The sequence below is a fragment of the Eubalaena glacialis genome, chromosome 6, assembly GCF_028564815.1.
Source record: "Eubalaena glacialis isolate mEubGla1 chromosome 6, mEubGla1.1.hap2.+ XY, whole genome shotgun sequence".
NCBI lineage: Eukaryota > Metazoa > Chordata > Mammalia > Artiodactyla > Balaenidae > Eubalaena > Eubalaena glacialis.
Window position 1 is genome coordinate 126,153,643 of NC_083721.1, and position 17,820 is coordinate 126,171,462.

At 33.4% G+C, this 17,820-nt stretch overlaps 1 protein-coding gene across 1 annotated transcript in view; it reads left to right on the forward strand.

Moving 5' to 3' along the window:
* ATR (ATR serine/threonine kinase) overlaps positions 1-17,820 on the forward strand; it is a 105,366-nt gene that overhangs the window by 32,346 nt on the left and 55,200 nt on the right. Inside the window, exons 19-24 of the mRNA XM_061194588.1 lie at positions 70-213; positions 2,245-2,338; positions 3,327-3,452; positions 10,412-10,618; positions 11,711-11,824; positions 15,684-15,799. Of these exons, the coding sequence (XP_061050571.1) occupies positions 70-213; positions 2,245-2,338; positions 3,327-3,452; positions 10,412-10,618; positions 11,711-11,824; positions 15,684-15,799 (801 nt within the window). The remainder of the gene's footprint in view (positions 1-69; positions 214-2,244; positions 2,339-3,326; positions 3,453-10,411; positions 10,619-11,710; positions 11,825-15,683; positions 15,800-17,820) is intronic.

A 17,820-nucleotide genomic window follows, 5' to 3' on the forward strand; every position in this document is an offset into this window, starting at 1 on the left:
ATAATTAACTGATGAAGCTTTGCAAATAATAAAAATGATGTGACTTTTAACTTTTGTTTTTTCACGTAGGGCTTGGGACTGCTTTGTTCGTTGCCTGGATCACGCTTATCTAGGCTCCCTTCTCAGTCATGTAATAGTAGCTTTGTTACCTCTCATACACATCCAGCCTAAAGAAACTGCAGCTATATTTCACTACCTCATAATTGAAAACAGGTATTGTAAATGAAATTAATAAAGATAACAGCTTTTTATTACTGCATTTTTATGTCTCAGGGTATTAGGGTTACTGTTGGTAGTGTGGAACTGTTCACATTCTTTTTAATTTAGAGTCCATTAATAAACAGAAGTAATTGACATGCTTTAAGTCAATACATACCGAACTGATGCTCTTTCAGTTGTGACATGGCTTTTATTATTATTATATTTTAAGCTTAGTAGTTAGTAGGTCAATAACTCAAAATTATTTTTCATCAATTTTGAAAGGGGTGAGACTAATATTACCTTTCTTCTCACAGTTAAAAGGCAGACAGTTGAATGCATGAGAAAGATTAGGAGAGCTAATAACTTTTTTTCTACAGCTTACCTTAGTTGAAACCCTTATTACTTCATTGCATTAACCTTTTAACCAGCCTCCCTTCCTTTAAGCTTTTATTATGTTTCTTCATATTGTTCATATTTTAAAACATCTCTTTATCTGTATCATTTCAGCGTACAGAGACATTTTGTTTTTCTCCATTTCCTAGCTGATAAATTCCAAATTGTTTATTTTGATATTCAAGGCTTTCTAAAATCTGGCCACATCTTATTTCTTAAAATCATTTCCCAAGATTTTTCAAAGCAGATATTAGGCTGTAGCCAATCCAGACTGCTAATGCAAGAATATACATTACTCCTTCCCATTTTTATTTTTCACTCAGGCTGCTTTTTAGCCTGGAATGTCTTTCTATACACTTAAATTTTTTTTGTCCATTTTTGTACATACTGTTGTATGTCATAGTTACTTCTGAAAAATTAGGATTTAAGTACTATTTATTTACTTACTTATCCTTATGCTATTGCAGTTCCATTAATCATTTTCAGTAACTGTTCAATCAGGGAGAAAATACAGAAGAAAAGGTTAATGGAGTTTTTTCCCAATTAAAATACTTTTATTTTTGGTATTTTGTACATAATGGAACAATATAATCACTGATCTAGATCACTTTTCAAATACCTTTTGGATTATTATGCAAATAGTATATCTTTGCTGTTTATTTTAGAGGAATCATTTCTCTGCCTTTTCATATAATAAAAAAATTCTCTTTCACTCTGCCAGATAGAAGACCTTAAGCTCTCTGAGTGAAGGAGTTACTGCAGCTTTCTTTATTGTTACATCCCCAGTTTCTAGCAAATAGTAGCACGTAGTAGTTACTTAATACCTGTTTGTTGCATGAGTTAATGAAGACTAGAATTTAGAAACACTTTTATTTAGACCCAGAAATATTAGGGCTTTATATTTGAAGCAAGTTAAAAATGGTAGCCTCAGTAAGAATTACTTACGTATTTTTCTCTAGTATATCTTTGTGAGAATTTGTGTTTTGGGGTTGCGTTTGTATTGCCGCGTTATACACCACTCCAAAACCTAGTGTCTTAAAACAACAAGCATCTTTATTTACTCATGATTTTGCAGTCTGGGCTGGGTTCAGCTGGTCAGTTCCTTGGCTGTTCTTACCAATGGTCATTGCAGTCAGCCAGCAGGTAGACTTGGCTGGGCTTCTCCCTCTTTCATTTAGTCTCAGAGCTTCTCTCTCTCTCCATGTAACCTGTCTCTGATGGTAGCCAGACTTCTTACGTGGTGACTCAGGACTCTCATGAGGACAAAACCAGAAGCTTCCAGACCTTTTTAACACTTTGGCCCCAAATAGGCCCAACATCTCTTCTGCCACATTCTGTTTTTTAAAGCAAGTCACACACCTAGCCCAAATTGAAGATGAAGTGACTATACATAGGAGTATATACCAAGGCATAGAGATTATTCAGGGCCACCAATGTAGCAGACTGCCACAGGGTGATTTTGTTAGATTTGATTATTTGCCACTATTACCTGAGCATCCTAGACATGGTTAGGAAAAATACTTTGCATGTCAACAGTCAGCTAGCACTTTCAAGTGTGAATTAAGTTGGGCTTAGTTTCAACCTCTGCTTTGTATTTTTTTTTTATTTCATATTCGGCAAATAATTCTTTTTCTTCCAACTAACTATTAGGGATGCTGTGCAAGATTTTCTTCATGAAATATATTTTTTACCTGATCATCCAGAATTAAAAAAGATAAAAGCAGTTCTACAGGAATACAGAAAGGTATTTAATTTTTTATGTATGGTTTAGGAGATCATTGATACAAAATTATTCCTAAGTTCCAGAGCACTGAGTATAGATTCTTTAGAATCATATCTAAGGATATTATAGTCATATTCTGATGGCTAATTTCTGATGACTAGATAATCCTACCTTGAGTCCATGATTTCTAGAAGGAAGTTTTAGCATCTAGATCAAAGATTTAATACGATTAGATAGAACAGAGAGCAAAGGATACAGTTCTTAGGCCTTTACTACCCAGATCACTATGTTCTTACTTACAGTCCCTAAAAGAAGTGACTGTAGCTGCATACTCTGAGTAAAGAAAAAAAGCTGTGGGAGGATTCCAATTTTTTGTGCTACAAACCATGTTATGGAAGTGTCAGATCTGATTCTGAGCTTTAGAAGGGGAATCATCTGTAGTTCCAACATCCTGAAGTTCAGTGAACTCTCTGAAATTATAAAAATATTAGTGGTGATTCCATAGAATTTTAGGGCAGGAAGTGGGATACCTGACCTTGGGTCAGAGTAGCAGATGTATTTACTACAGATCGCAAGATTGATTCTGAAGACTTTATATGCTTTTTTACTGGGTAAATCATCAGTCATAAACAAGTAAGTAGTCAAAATAAGGGGTGAATTATCTGCTTAATCTGTAGACCTCGTTCAAGGCTATTGTGTAGCCCTTTGTAAATTAAGGGAAACTTGCCTTTCTTACCAAGAAGGATTTATTTTGGATAAGTAAATTCTTTAGTTGAAATAAAATTTTTCTCCAAATCTAAAGATTTTAGAATGAAATCCCTTTCCCTGAGAATTACTAAAAGTTCATATGCTATACAAAGGAAGAGATAGAAATTATTTTTTAAAACTGCTTTCAATTGGGGTACAGTTTAACTACTTTAACGGTAACTATGTAGGAAATACAGGCCTTCTGAAATGGTTTTTGAAGTGGTTAATTGATAAGGTGTATCTCTCTGTGCTCTTTATATAGGAGACCTCTGAGAGTACTGATCTTCAGACAACTCTTCAGCTATCCATGAAAGCAATTCAACATGAAAATGTAGATGTTCGTATTCATGCTCTTACAAGCTTGAAGGAAACCTTGTATAAAAATCAGGTATACTAAGATATAATTAAAGAGCTATAGAAAAGAAAGGTTGGAAGTTTAAAGAAAAGATGACCGATTGGTGTATTTGCTTGAGATTCAGTAGGTTCAATGAAAGAAGTGATTTTTATTTTACCAAGATTATCAGATATGACTTAGAATCAGTAATTCATGAGATACCCTTTGAGGCTGAAGAGGTTTGCATATTTTTTTGTTGTTTTTGAAGGGTCATGATTTGGCAGTTATATTTTAGGTTTACTGCATCTTCCTGAGGAAGGGTTGTATGTGTTTGTACAGCAGCAGTTTCTGTGAGTTTTCTCATATAATTTCCTGTAGCTATCTTCCATATACAATTTCAGTAATTATGCCATTTTACATTTTGATGGAATTAACTGTGTTTTAATGAAGCTAAATTTTTAAATTTCCTTTTTTATGGGACCAGTGAACTTTATTCTTTTCCTTGTCAGCATAATGTAGATTATCCCTAACCTTGGTAAGAGTGAGAATTGGTATTTAAAATACCAGATCACTATAAATCTATAAAGTGGAAAAATTTTAAATGAGGTATTCATTTTTGCATATCAAGAACCCATATGATGGGTCTTCCCTGGTGGGCCATTGGTTGAGACTTCGCCTTCCAATGCAGGGGGTGCGGGTTCCATCCCTGGTTGGGGAGCTAAGATCCCACGTGCCTTGCGGCCAAAAAACCAAAACATAAAACAGAAGCAATATTGTAACAAATTCAATAAAGACTTTAAAAATGGTCTACATCAAAAGAATCTTAAAAAAAAAAAAAAAAAAAACCCGTATGGTAAGATGTGAGAGCCTAAGACCCTCGGGAGTTAGTGAATTGCAAAACTGTGTTGTATTTGTTTTCATGATAGAAGGAAGCATTTACTTAGGACAAAAGATATACATGATGGTAACAAGTACATGCTTCAGAGTCAGTGCACTTGTGTAACCAGTGTGGGAAACAGCCAACATGGAGATGATCCTACCACATGTGAGGAGCCTTGAATCTCCTTCAGTGTAGGTTTCACGCCCTCCTAACTGTAGATCTAGATTATCAGTAGATAATACAGTCAGTATACTGGCCCAAAACACCTAGGAAAAAAGAGAGAAGGAAATGGTTTCTTTTCCAACTATGGCAAGAAGGTAACATCAAAGTTGAAAGCAGTTCAGTTAAGTTCTTGAATAGTGCTATCCAAAAGAATTTTCTGTGAGGATGGAAATGTTCTGCACTTACACTGTATAAGCATTGCAGCCACTAGCCACATGTGGCTCTCTGGAGGACTTGAAATGTGTGATTGAAGAACTGAATTTTTAATTTAATTTTGCTTAATTTAAATTTAAACAGCTGCATGTGGATAGTGGCTATCTTATTGGACTATCTTCGTGCAGCTCTAGAAGAACCTACAGCAATAACCAGAGTATGAAACTGATGTAAGATAACAGGGTTAGAGATCAAGAGAGTCTTTGTAGCGATGCTGTGAGAGTCCATGAAAGAACAAATGCAAAAGATATTCTTTTAAAAGTTCAAATCTTAGCCACAGAGAGAGGAAAAGATACTTTAGGAGTGCATTGAAAGACAGTATTTATCTAAAAATAGATCTAAAGTTGTATAACTGTATAAACAGATAATTTGGTATAATGTAGTAATAAAGCACACTTAAAGATGGTGTGACAGTTAATAAGGTGATGGCTAATGTAGCCTTGGATACGTAACTATTTTGATGGACTGACCTTGCAAAAGTGCTGTACTCTAGGGTAGTCACCAGAGGATCATTGACATTAAAGAAATGACAGCTTCTACTCCTTACTTTTAAGGAGGAATATACATATTTTAAGGAATATAGGACAGCTAAGCTCAGTGGATAGCAGAAAAATTTAACTTCTATGTCAAAAAAATCAGGCTATAGATCAAACTAAGCAACCATATAACCACTTTCTGAAAATTGATGCTGCTCAGGTTGAAGTGAATCCCTATGGTGAAATCCCAGAAGGACAAGTTGTTTGTGTTGAGACCAAAATAAACTTGGATGACAATGCAGAATAAATAATAAAAAGATATATTTACTAATAATTACAAATCTGAGAATAAGCCCATTGAAAATAAAGCTGCTAGGGACTTCCAAGTTATCCTAGGATAATGGTGGATGTCTAAATGTGAATCTTTGTATACCCTGCAAAACGTCATAAATAGCAAAAAGGAGAGCAAATAAAACCACACATAAGTCACACCTTCCACATAACTGTGAGAATGAGAATACTATGAACTTCAAATTACCTGTAATCAGCAGAGCTATCTCTGGAGCTCTTGCCACAAGCTTGTGTTGAGAACAGTTAGATTCTGAGGAGACCCTATGAAAAAAAAGTGGAGTGAAGGAACTATGGATGATGATAAAGCAAAGACAAAATCACCAACTGAGACGATCCCACTCTAGGTGCAACGATACTGAAAGTTGGTCTAAGATGTGGTACATCAGAGAATTGGTTATAGGGAAGGTACTTGAAAGTGTGTAGATCCTAAGGTTGCAGTCTTTGGAAGTCATTATCTCTGGAGAGAAGTAAAAGAATAGGAAGGGGGAGGCACTCTTTGGAGAGAGTAGTAAACAGAAGGAAGAAAGTAAGAGAGAGAATTTTAAGGGTCCTGCAGAAATAAAAAGAAATCCACAAAATCAAAGATATACCTCCCCATACTACTCTCCTGCCAATAAAAGCTACTTATGAAAAAAACTACACTGAGCTATGCTGACAGAAAAGAGTACTTACGAAATCAGAATCTTGTAAGCTACTACAAAATCCTTACTGTTAACTGCATACAGCTATTATGAAGGGCCCACAATATAAATAGAAAAAAATATATGTTCTATACATATACAAGGTTACTATAAGACAAAAACAGAAAATGAAAATTAAATCTTTGGTTGATGACAATTTCTCCCCCAAAACCAATCATAAAGCATAAGTAAACTAGACTTAGCACTATAACCTGATTTAAATATTTCAAGCAAGCATTTGCAGATATAAAAAAAGAATTAAGGGAATCTCCTGGCAGTCCAGTGGTTAGGACTCCACACTTTCACTGCTGAGGGCCCAGGTTCAACCCCCGGTCTGGGAACTAAGATCCTGCAAGCTGTGTGGCGTAGCCAAAAAAAAAATTAAGTGAGAAATTTAAAAAGAGAAATGGGTAAAAAAACAAGATATGAAACAAGAGGTGACTGAACTGAAGAAGTTGAAGAAATGAAGGTTACATTATAAGGACCATGGGGGAAGAATATATATGACTAAAACTTTAGTAAGGAGCATTGACGGAAGGCAGAAGAATAATCAAGAGAACAAAAATGAGATTAGAGAAAGGAGTACAAAGGATCAAAGAAGTAGGTGAAATGGAAGCTTGGCAAAGATTTCACATACAAATAGAGTTTCTAAAAAAGAAAAATAAAACAATAGAACATAATTAATATTTAAAACTATAATCCAAGAAAATTTTCTGGAAATAAAAGACCTAATAAGTCTGCATATTGAAAGGATCCATTGTGTACCTGCAAACATTGACCCCAGAATAGTCAACCCTGAGACATATCTTAGACTTTAATAATAAGAAATCTTCAGGACCTACAGGTAAAAAAATATTTTTAAAAAATCACTTAAAAGGGCAAGAAAAGTAAGTTAGTATCAGAATTCTCAACAGCAATATACAGAGTGAGCCTAGAGGATAGCAACATTTTCAAAAATGTAAGGGACACGAAGAATAAGCCAAGCTGTCCTTAGAATATCACAGATAAGAAACACAGTTTTAACGTACAAGAATTGAAGAAATATGAGTTTCACAAGCAAACCCTTCCTAAGAGGTATGCTAGAGAATGGCTTCACTCAATCAAGAGATGACTGGGGAGACTTTGGCAAAAGAACTTATGGTTGCTAGTTATATATTTAACTAAAACAACAGTGGGGACAAATTTGGGAGAATTCTATGTAAATGCTATATATTTTAATAAAATAGAAATTATGCAATTTTTTAAATGGGAGAAGAAGAGACTAAGATATAAATAAAATGAGCTTAGTCACTATTGCATAGGCAACAACTAGGAATCAAAATATACTATTTAAAACTGGTAAACAGTTAAAGAAGGTTAAATAAAGAGACCAGAGACATTATAAAAGGTATTTGTGTAAAGGGTACCTCTAGAAAAAAAGTATAAATTTTCTTCTATACCAAAAGAAATTAATTTTTAGGAGCTAATTATAATTTAAAAAAACTGATAGAATTGAGGCCCGACATATCAGTCATATTAATAAATGTGAAAGACCTTAAAAGAAAAAATATTACAAATTGACTTACAAAGCAGGAAACAACTCTGTGCTGTTTGTAATACACACGTATAAAATAAATTATTTAGAAAGGCTAAAAATAAAGGAGTGAGCAAATTTTTAAGTTGAAATAAGAAAGCAGGAATTCTGATTCTGCCCCTAGACAAAGTAGAATAGAAACCAAAAAGTATTAAATGTGACAAAAAAGGGTACTTTATAATACTAAAAGCAGTAATTCACAAAAATACAATAGAAGATATGGAACTTACAAAGACGATACATTATGAATATATATACTCCTGAGCGAGCAAACCCATAGAGACAGAAGATAGATTAGTGGTTGCCTGGGGCTGGGAGGTTGGGAGGAAATGGTGAGTGAACTAATAATAGAATTAATGAAAAAAATCATACTGTTATTTTCATAAATGCTGAAATGGCCTCTGACATACTGTACCATCCATTTCAGATAAAAACACTAAAGAAAATAGGAATCGATGGATAGTACTAATATATTATAAATGTATACATATGCATATGTGTGTTTATGTATACTGCATACACACGTGCACACGCATACACACATGCACGCATGCACGCTTGATGGGGAAATAAGATGCATTCCCACTGAAAGCAAGCTTGTTCATTATCTCCACTACAATTTAACATTCAGTTGGAAATATTGGCCAATGAATTTAGATAAGAGAAAACTCAGAGGCATAAGATTTGGAAAAGACATGAAACTATCTCTATTTGCAGATGGCATGCTAATATACTTGGAAAACTCTAGAAAATATCAATAAACTAGCTCAGACAACAAACAAATTCAGTAAGATAGGAGAATATAAAAATCATAATCTTCATATAGCAACAATAACCGGGTAGAAGACTTGTTGGAAAACCCAATTTACAGTAGTAACAGAAAAAGATAATATACTTAGGAGTAAGCATAACAAGAAATGTATAAACCAATAAGAGGGAAAACTTTGAAACACTCCTGAAAGACACAAAAATGTAATTGATTTAAACAAACGGAAACACCCCTTATTTATTGGGTAGGTTGACTCAATATTACAAAGATTTTAATTCTCCCTAGGATAATTTATAAATTTAATGCCATCCCAAAGAAATGCCAAGTTGTTTGTTTTTTTAACTAGAGAAGTTCATACTAATGTTAAGATGGAAAAACAAACATGTAAAAAATAGCTAGGAAAAATCTGAAAAAAAAAGCAACTATGGGAGTTCAGTAGCCCTCCCAGACATTAATATACTCTACAGCCTCTATAATTATAACAGTGTGATACTGGTACATGAGTAGACAGACCACTGGGAAAAAAAATAGAAAGTCTAGAAATAGACCCAAGTGTATATGGACATTTAGGACATGATAAAAACATGGATTTTTTTTTTCTTTTCTTTCTTTCTTTCTTTATTGAACACCTACTCATTTTATAAATTCTTTTGGAATTGAATATTTTTTGCTGAAAAATGAAACCCAGTTTATCTAACCTAGAAGTGAAGTAAAAACATTTTTAAGCACTTAGGAGAGAAGTATATTTTAAAATTACCTTTCATTTAGTGTTCATGTATTTATTGTCTTGAGTATGAACTGCATTTATCTTTGCCAACTAAAATGTTCTTTTCCTTATTGTTTTCTAGTTTTAACAAGGTAATATATGTCTATAATTATATTAGTTTTGCTGTTTATTGGTTACTAGTTCATCTATTTTAAGTATTTATGCCTGAATTAACCTGTAATGTTATTTAAATGAGTTAATGGTGAAGTTTCTGGATGACATAAAATGTCTTTTTATTTTTCTTTTGAAATGTATTATTCTAATTTGAATCACAGTTTTAACATGGAATTTGAGATGCTCATATATGCTTTACTTTTGCTAGAAGGAAAATTATATAAACAAAGTAGTTCTAAAGTGGTCACACAGGTACAATATCTAAATCTAACTGGCTTGAGAATAGTCATTTCTTACGCCTAACAGTTTTTCATTACAGCATCCTCGGTAGATAGATGAAAAAAGATTACTTGAACCAACATATTTTTTCATAAAGCCTACCTTTCTTCCTACGTCTTTTGTTTTAAATCATCCCCACAGGACTCTTTTCCCGTATCTTTTTCTCCTGTAATAGCTTTTTATACACTCTTCAGTTTTCTTATTTTAATTAGTAGCTCTTCCTTATTGACTTATTTACTAAAATATCTATTATCCTTGAAAAGATACTCTGAGCTCTTTTTCATCTTCATTTCTTCTTTACCTTGTACACATATTTGTTATTGTACATATTGTATGATATTTTATCTGTTTGTTTGCATGTTTATTTTCCCTTTAGATTGTAAACTCATTGGGATAAGACTATGTCTTATTTCTGTATACTGATGTAATAATACTCAGTAACTGTTTATTTAATGGATTAGTGATTAAAACTTTTAAGCACACTTAATGATTCTAATCCCACAGAACATATTGTGGACTATATTATGTGAACTCAGCAAAAACTAGGTGAAAAGACTGAAGATATTTAATTTTTGAAGGAATTTAATTTTGTCAATATTTGTCAGATATTCCTTAATTTTTTTAAGCTTTCTGGTTAGGACAACATACTAGTTTGTAGAAGTTATGTATAAACTTTCTACTTCTTTTTAGGAAAAACTGATCAGATATGCAACAGATAGTGAAACAGTGGAACCTGTTATTTCACAGTTGGTGACAGTGCTTTTGAAAGGTTGCCAAGATGCAAACTCTCAAGCTCGGTTGCTCTGTGGGGAGTGCTTAGGGGAATTGGGAGCAATAGATCCAGGTCGGCTAGATTTCTCAACCACTGAAACCCAAGGAAAAGATTTTACATTTGTGGTAAGTTTTGGTAATTTGGAATGACCAGAAGAGTTATCTGTCCTAATGGGGTTTCTATATTCCATTTACAAGAAACTATTCAGGTTATCCTTAGTGGCAGCTTGATCTAAACTAGACAATTTAGGTAATTTCTGAGTTTATTCCTTAATACTATTGCAGAGTCCTTTAGCCAAAAACTATAAAGTTGGAGTCCAGTCTAGTGTGCTATGCTCTTTTAAATAAGCTTTCTAGGGACTTACCTGGTGGCACAGTGGTTAAGAATCTGCCTGCCAATGCAGGGGGCACAGGTTCGATCCCTGGTCCGGGAAGATACCACATGCTGTGGAGCACCTAAGCCCTTGCGCCACAACTACTGAGCCTGCGTGCCACAACTACTGAAGCCCATGCACCTAGAGCCCGTGATCCGCAACAAGAGAAGCCACCGCAATGAAAAGCCCACGCACGACAACGAAGACCCAACACAGCCAAAAATAAATAAAAAACAAAAACAAAAAAATAAATAAGCTTTCTAACCTAATCATGACAGATACTTAAAATCTAATTAATTATTTAAATTTTACTATTTAAACACAATTGCTAAGTGTCTCCATGGGAAACTGATTCCCAGGGTGTTTTAATAGTGTGTATATAAAAATGTTTCCATAGTCAAATGAGTATGGGAAATCTTATAAAACAAAATTAAACAGAACTTTTAATATATTGGGGAACGTTATGAATCTCCTAGAGAAGAGTGTGTGAAAATTATTTTTTGGAGCTTCTCAGTTGACCAAGCTTCTACAGAATGAAAGTTAGGAAATTCTATACGTACAATTTTCTTTCTAAGAGTTAAAAAACAAAAAATGCAAATTGCTGGATTTATGTAAAAGTTGAATGAGTCTAACACTTTATAAATAGTCTGAAAAGCCTTAGATTTGGCTTCTTAGCTACAGATTATATTTTAGTCGTGGTACCAAACTTTGTTTACACCTTACTGAGCTTTCCTTTTCGAAGTTAAATTCACTTAGGCAACTAAGTTCAATTCACCATGGAATGATGTACAGTTTAAGACAATTTATACAAATTATCCTGTAATTTTTTCTTGTTCTTATTGAGACTGGAGTAGAAGATGCAAACTTTGCCTATGGATTATTGATGGAACTAACAAGAGCTTACCTCGCATATGCAGATAACAGCCGAGCTCAAGATTCAGCTGCTTATGCCATTCAGGTAAGAGTGTATATAGACATTACTGGCTTTATGTTATTAAATTCTAGTAAGAAAGTTGTAAATTCTATGCTTTAGAAACTCTTATTTTTTTTTGACTGTCATTTTTATTATCAAAGTAATACACGTTCTTAACAAAAATTTCAAAGAGTACAGAAATGTACCCTCCTAACAGATTATTATATGTACTTGGAAGTTTTTTCTATGTGTATACAAATATATATGTTTTCTCCACCAAACAAGCAGATCATAGTACTTGATTTTCTTCTGTGCTTAATAGTGTTATCTTGTGTAATTTTCCATGTCAGTACATATATCTCTAATTCATTCTTTTCAATGACTTAATATTCAATATGAACATGACGTAATTTAAGAAATTTATTTAACACATTTAGGTTGTGTTCAGTGTATTGTTTTTACAAAAAAATGGTTTTGAAAACATACATAATTTCTAAGTACTTGAGTGAATATATCAACAATAAATATCCAGAAATTAAAATGTCTCAGAGCAGATACAGAGTTTACATTTGATAGATTTTATCAAAAAAGTTTCACCAGATAATATTCCCTTGATAAACCTGCCCTTAATTAAAATTTTAAGTCTTTGCCGATGTGACAAATAAAAAATGATATTGTTTCATTTTAATTTGCATTTAATTATGAGAGAGGTGTAACATCTTTTATATATTTATTGCTTTTTTGTGAATTTTCTCTACATGATCTTTTCCCATTTTTCCCTTGGTATTGGTCTTTTTTTTAATTGATTTTTTAAAACCTATTTGGATGTAGTGGAAATTAACCCTGTGTCTACCATACGTGTAATAAATATTTTTCCAGTTTGACTTTTTTGGCCCCTTTTCATGATATTTTTTTTAATTAAAAGATTTTTTATTTTGTTAGATATTCAGGTCTGAAATTCATGGTTAGAGGTATGAGTTAAACATATTTGGAAGTTTTCATAATTCATAGTAGAGATGGCATTTACAACTGTGATTCTGGATGAGACGATCAAGAGAGGGAGTATGTGTAGATAAAAAGGTTCTAATAATTGAGACCTGGATAATGAGCTCAGTGAGAAGTGGGAAAAAGTAAGAAAACTGAGAAGGAGCTACCAATAAGGTAGGAGAATATGGTGTTCTGGAAGACAAGAAAGTGTTTCAGGAAGTATGGAGTGATCCAAATTCTGATCATAGGTTTAATAATTTCAGGGTTGAGAATTGACCATTGGCTGTATTAACATAAAGGTCATTGGTGACCTTGACAAAAGCAGTTTCAGTGTAGTTTAGAAAGCCTCATTAGAGTATTTTTAAGAACATGTGGGAAGAGAGGAATTAGAGAAATTACAGAAACTCTTTTGAGGAGTGTTGCTATCAAGGAGAGCGGAAGAATGAGATAGTAGCTGGGGAGGAAAAGGCGTAAGGATGGGGAAAGAAAAACATGTTTATCCGTTGCTTGGGAACAGTTCAGCGGGAGGAGAATAGCGATGCTGTATAAGAGAATTGGTATAATACTATTTTAAATAGGTAAAGAGATGTGGAATATAGTGTACCAGTGGAAAGAGTAGCCTTAATTAAAAACAAACACAATTTGGGACTTCCCTGGTGGTCCAGTGGTTAAGGCTCCACACTCCCAATGCAGGGTGCCTGGGTTTGATCCCTGGTCAGGGAACTAGAGCCCGCATGCCGCAACTAAGACCTGGCACAGCCAAATAAAAAAATAAATATCTAAAAAGAAAAAGAAACAAACAAGGGACTTCCCTCGTGGCACAGTGGTTAAGAATCCGCCTGCCAGTGCAGGGGACACGGGTTTGAGCCCTGGTCTGGGAAGATCCCACATGCCGCAGAGCAACTAAGCCTGTGTGCCACAGCTACTGAGCCTGTGCTCTAGAGCCCGCAAGCCACAAGTACTGAGCCCGGGTGCCACAACTACTGAAGCCCACGTGCCTAGAGCCCGTGCTCTGCAACAAGAGAAGCCTCTGCAATGAGAAGCCCATGTACCTTTGGTAGTGTATATATGTCCATGCCACTCTCTCACTTCGTCCCAGCTTACCCTTCCCCCTCCAGCCGCATAGCACAGGGAGATCAGCTTGGTGCCTTGTGACCACCTAGAGGGGTGGGATAGGGAGGGTGGGAGGGAGACGCAAGAGAGAGGAGATATGGGGATATATGTATATGTATAGCTGATTCACTTTGTTATAAAGCAGAAACTAACACACCACTGTAAAGCAATTATACTCCAATAAAGATGTTAAAAAAAAAAAAAAAGAGGAAGAAGCTCGCGCACTGCCACGAAGAGTAGCCCCAGCTCGCCACAACTAGAGAAAGCCCGCGCACAGCAATGAAGACCCAATGCGGCCATAAATTAACTAGTTAATTAATTAATTAAAAAATAAAACATACAATTGTGACTCATTAAATTAGAGTAAATTAAAAAGAAAAAACCAATTCATCTGTAGTAACAAAAGAGAAAGCAGAGCATATAAGCACTGATACTGATATTGCCAGGCTGGGGAGATATTAGCATGGAAGTTGTGGAGATCTCTTGTGATTGCTTGTTTTCTCAGTGAAATATGAAGCAAGATCTACAACTGTAAGTATATTAGTGTGTTTTGTTTTTTCTTCCAATTTTATTGAGATATAATTGACATACAGCGCTGTATAAGTTTAAGATGTGTAGCATAATGATTTGACTTACATACATCGTGAAATGATTATCACAATAAGTTTAGTGAACATCCATTATCTCATATAGATACAAAATTAAATTTTAAAAAAGATATTTTTCCTTGTGATTAGAACTCTTGGGATTTATTCTCTTAACAACTTTCATATATAACATATAGCAGTGTTAATTATATTTATCATGTTCTGCAATACATCCCTAGTATTTATTTATAAGTGGAAGTTTGTACCTTTTACTGCCTCTATCTAATTCCTCTCCCCTAACATTAAAAGTATAAATGGTCCCAAGACCAAAAAGTTAGAGGATTGCTTATTTACTAAGTCTGTTATTGGAGGTTGATTATGAGGACTTCTGTAGCCAGAGTGACTTTGCAAACATCAGAAAAAGCTGGCTTCAAACAAAATTTTAATAACATTTTAAAGTTAAATGAAAATGTTTTGAATATTTCTGTATTTGAACTTTCATAAACTTCCTTACTTTTATTAAAAAATGCTAAGTATAAAGTACATATTCTATTAGACAGTATTTATACTTTATAATTATTAGGAATATATCTATTGCATGTGGTCCTTTTCAGTGAAATTAGAAAGAAAGAATAGTAGATGATGGAAGATATAATACCCTAACATATTTGTCTTGTTTTAAAGATTGATATTGGGAGACAAAGATTTTTTTTTTTTCTTTATAAAATCCCACTTGTTTTATTTTCAGGAAAGTAAAATATAACCATTTCATTGATGGACTTGAATAGGAAATTGGTCTTTAACATTTGCATCTTATTTTCAGAATTTTAAGATCAGTACTTTATATATAGAATTTGCGATATCTTGAATTTTTGAACTATTTTGGATTTGTAGTTACGTTCATTAAAATTCAGAAAAGGTCAAATTCTAAAAGTTCTGCAAATATAGAAAATTCCAATTTTTTCCTCCAAATAGCTTAGTCATTTGTTTCAATACATGTTATGTACAGCACACAAATTGCATGTTCAAATATTACCACAGCTTTGTGACCTTGAGTAAGTCACCTAAATGGTTTTAAGCATTGAGACAACTCCAAAATTTTATCATTGTATGTATTTTTCTATGTATTTTTATGGCTGTAATGTGTAGAATGTTGATGGATGTAAAGGTTTATCTGTTTCATTGATGATTTACAACTGTAAAATATGTATTTGTAGGAGTTACTTTCTATTTATGACTGTAGAGAGATGCAGACTGATGGTCCAGGTCACCAATTGTGGAGGAGATTTCCCGAGCATGTTCGGGAAATACTGGAACCTCATCTAAATACTAGGTCTGTAGACTCATTAAAACTATTTTCATAAAATTGTTTTTAACTTTATAAACTAAATGTTATTTTTGATATAACTTTTTAGCATTAAAAGTATTTTTAGTATGTTCTAATATGTATTTTGCACTAAGATTTATGCTTATAATATTGTCAAAATGAGAAGTATAGTCTGCTCATTGTTTAAATTCTGTAACTTTAAGTATTGAGACAAATTCATTGAAGCTGAAAGGATTGATTTTTTTTTTTTAATTCAACTGTCAGTAGTACTTTGAAAAATCTACTTTAAATTGAATATGAGTTGAAACTTTTGATAGGTCTAATTAACACAGAAATTTAAGAATTTAAAGTTAGTCCCAAAGCCTTTAGTAATCCCAATTAGAGATTAGAGATTTTTAGCCCTACCAGTTTCTCCTCATGAAAATATTTTCTCCTTCTACTTTTAAAAAAAGTATTTTCTACCTTTTTGCCTCCCCATTTTAATAACTTTGTTAGGACTGATTGAAGGCCATAAATAATTTTTAGTTAGAAACTTTAATTTTAGGTAGTCTAAGTCACAAGCTTATTGGGTATGTGACCTTGCATAAATTTAGTTTTTGAACCTTAGTAGACATGTAGTAAAATTCTTTATAAAAGTCCTTAAGTATGCATACTTATTTGCTAGATACCCTTTAATATTTAGAAACCTTTTAAACATCATTTTATTTCTTATGAAGAGCATTGTTTAAAGATATAAAATAAATGTTTGTTTTTTCTTTTTTGAGGACTCCATACTTCTCCATTTCTTTATCTATATTTTATAGCACATATAGATGCTTAAGAGTTTCTGTGATCTTGTGGAAAGTTTATGGCTTTTAGAGTCATGTAGACCCAAATTTGAATCTTGACTGTATTTGCTCACTCTAAAATCTTGGGCAATTTACTTAATATTTCCAAGTCTCAGTTTTTTTCATCTTGAAAATGTGGATAGCTTTACTTACGTTATATGATTGTTAGGAATAGAGAAGATAATGTTAAAAAGTACCTAGCAGAGTGCCTGACATTTGACTTAGACTTAATAATAAATGCTTATTCAATGTCAGCTTGTTGAATTTTGCTTTTTTTGGAAGGGGTAGTGTGGCTATTCCCTACTTCATGTGAAGTAGAAGCCAGCATTTCTGCCCACTTGTTATTCAATTTAGTATTTCGTAAGAAGCGAACATTTTCTGCCAACTTCTTGTTCTTTCATAAGAAGAATATTTAAGTGGTCATTTATAAGAGTGATCTTAGCAAAGCAATGAGAATTCTTATGATCCTTCTACTTTTATATCTGGGAGTTAGAAGGAACCTCTCAGATGGTCCCTCAATGGTAGAAGTTAGATTTATCTAGCTGGAATCTGCTCATTGAAATCACCACCTCATAAATGTAAGAAGTCAATAAAGAGCAATATTAATGGAATTGACTCACTTTTGTATAAAACACCAAGATACCAGGTTAGCCAGTAGGGCAGTTTTATAGCTTGGACTGCTTGATATTTTCTCCACAGGGCCTAGGAGAGATAAAAGACTTCCTACCATATCCTTGTTTTTGCTGCTTTAAAGTTATACTACTATACTCTCCTTTAATTTTTTTTTTTTCACTTGGGCTGTTTATATGCAGTCACTAAACCTAGATCAAAGGGATGGCTATGTTTGGGAGATTTGATTTTTAGTACTAGTTAGATCAACTACGTTCAAAATTGCCACAGAAATAATTTTAGGAGAAAATATCAGGATGTGTCTTGACAGAACCTGACTTGTACCCCAATATCAGTAGTTTTCTAACTAAGTTCACCATAAAACTTGGTAAAATCATCTAGAGAATTCATGAAGATTCAAAATAGTGATGGTTAACTGAGAGATTATTGGATTTTTCAGTTTTTAGCAATTTGTGATATAGTGAAATACATAATGTTTGCTGAGAACCTTGAGTATAGGGCATTAATTATATTTGTCATTTCCTAACCTTGCATTAGTGATTAAAAAGGAACCCACTCACCTCAAAATAT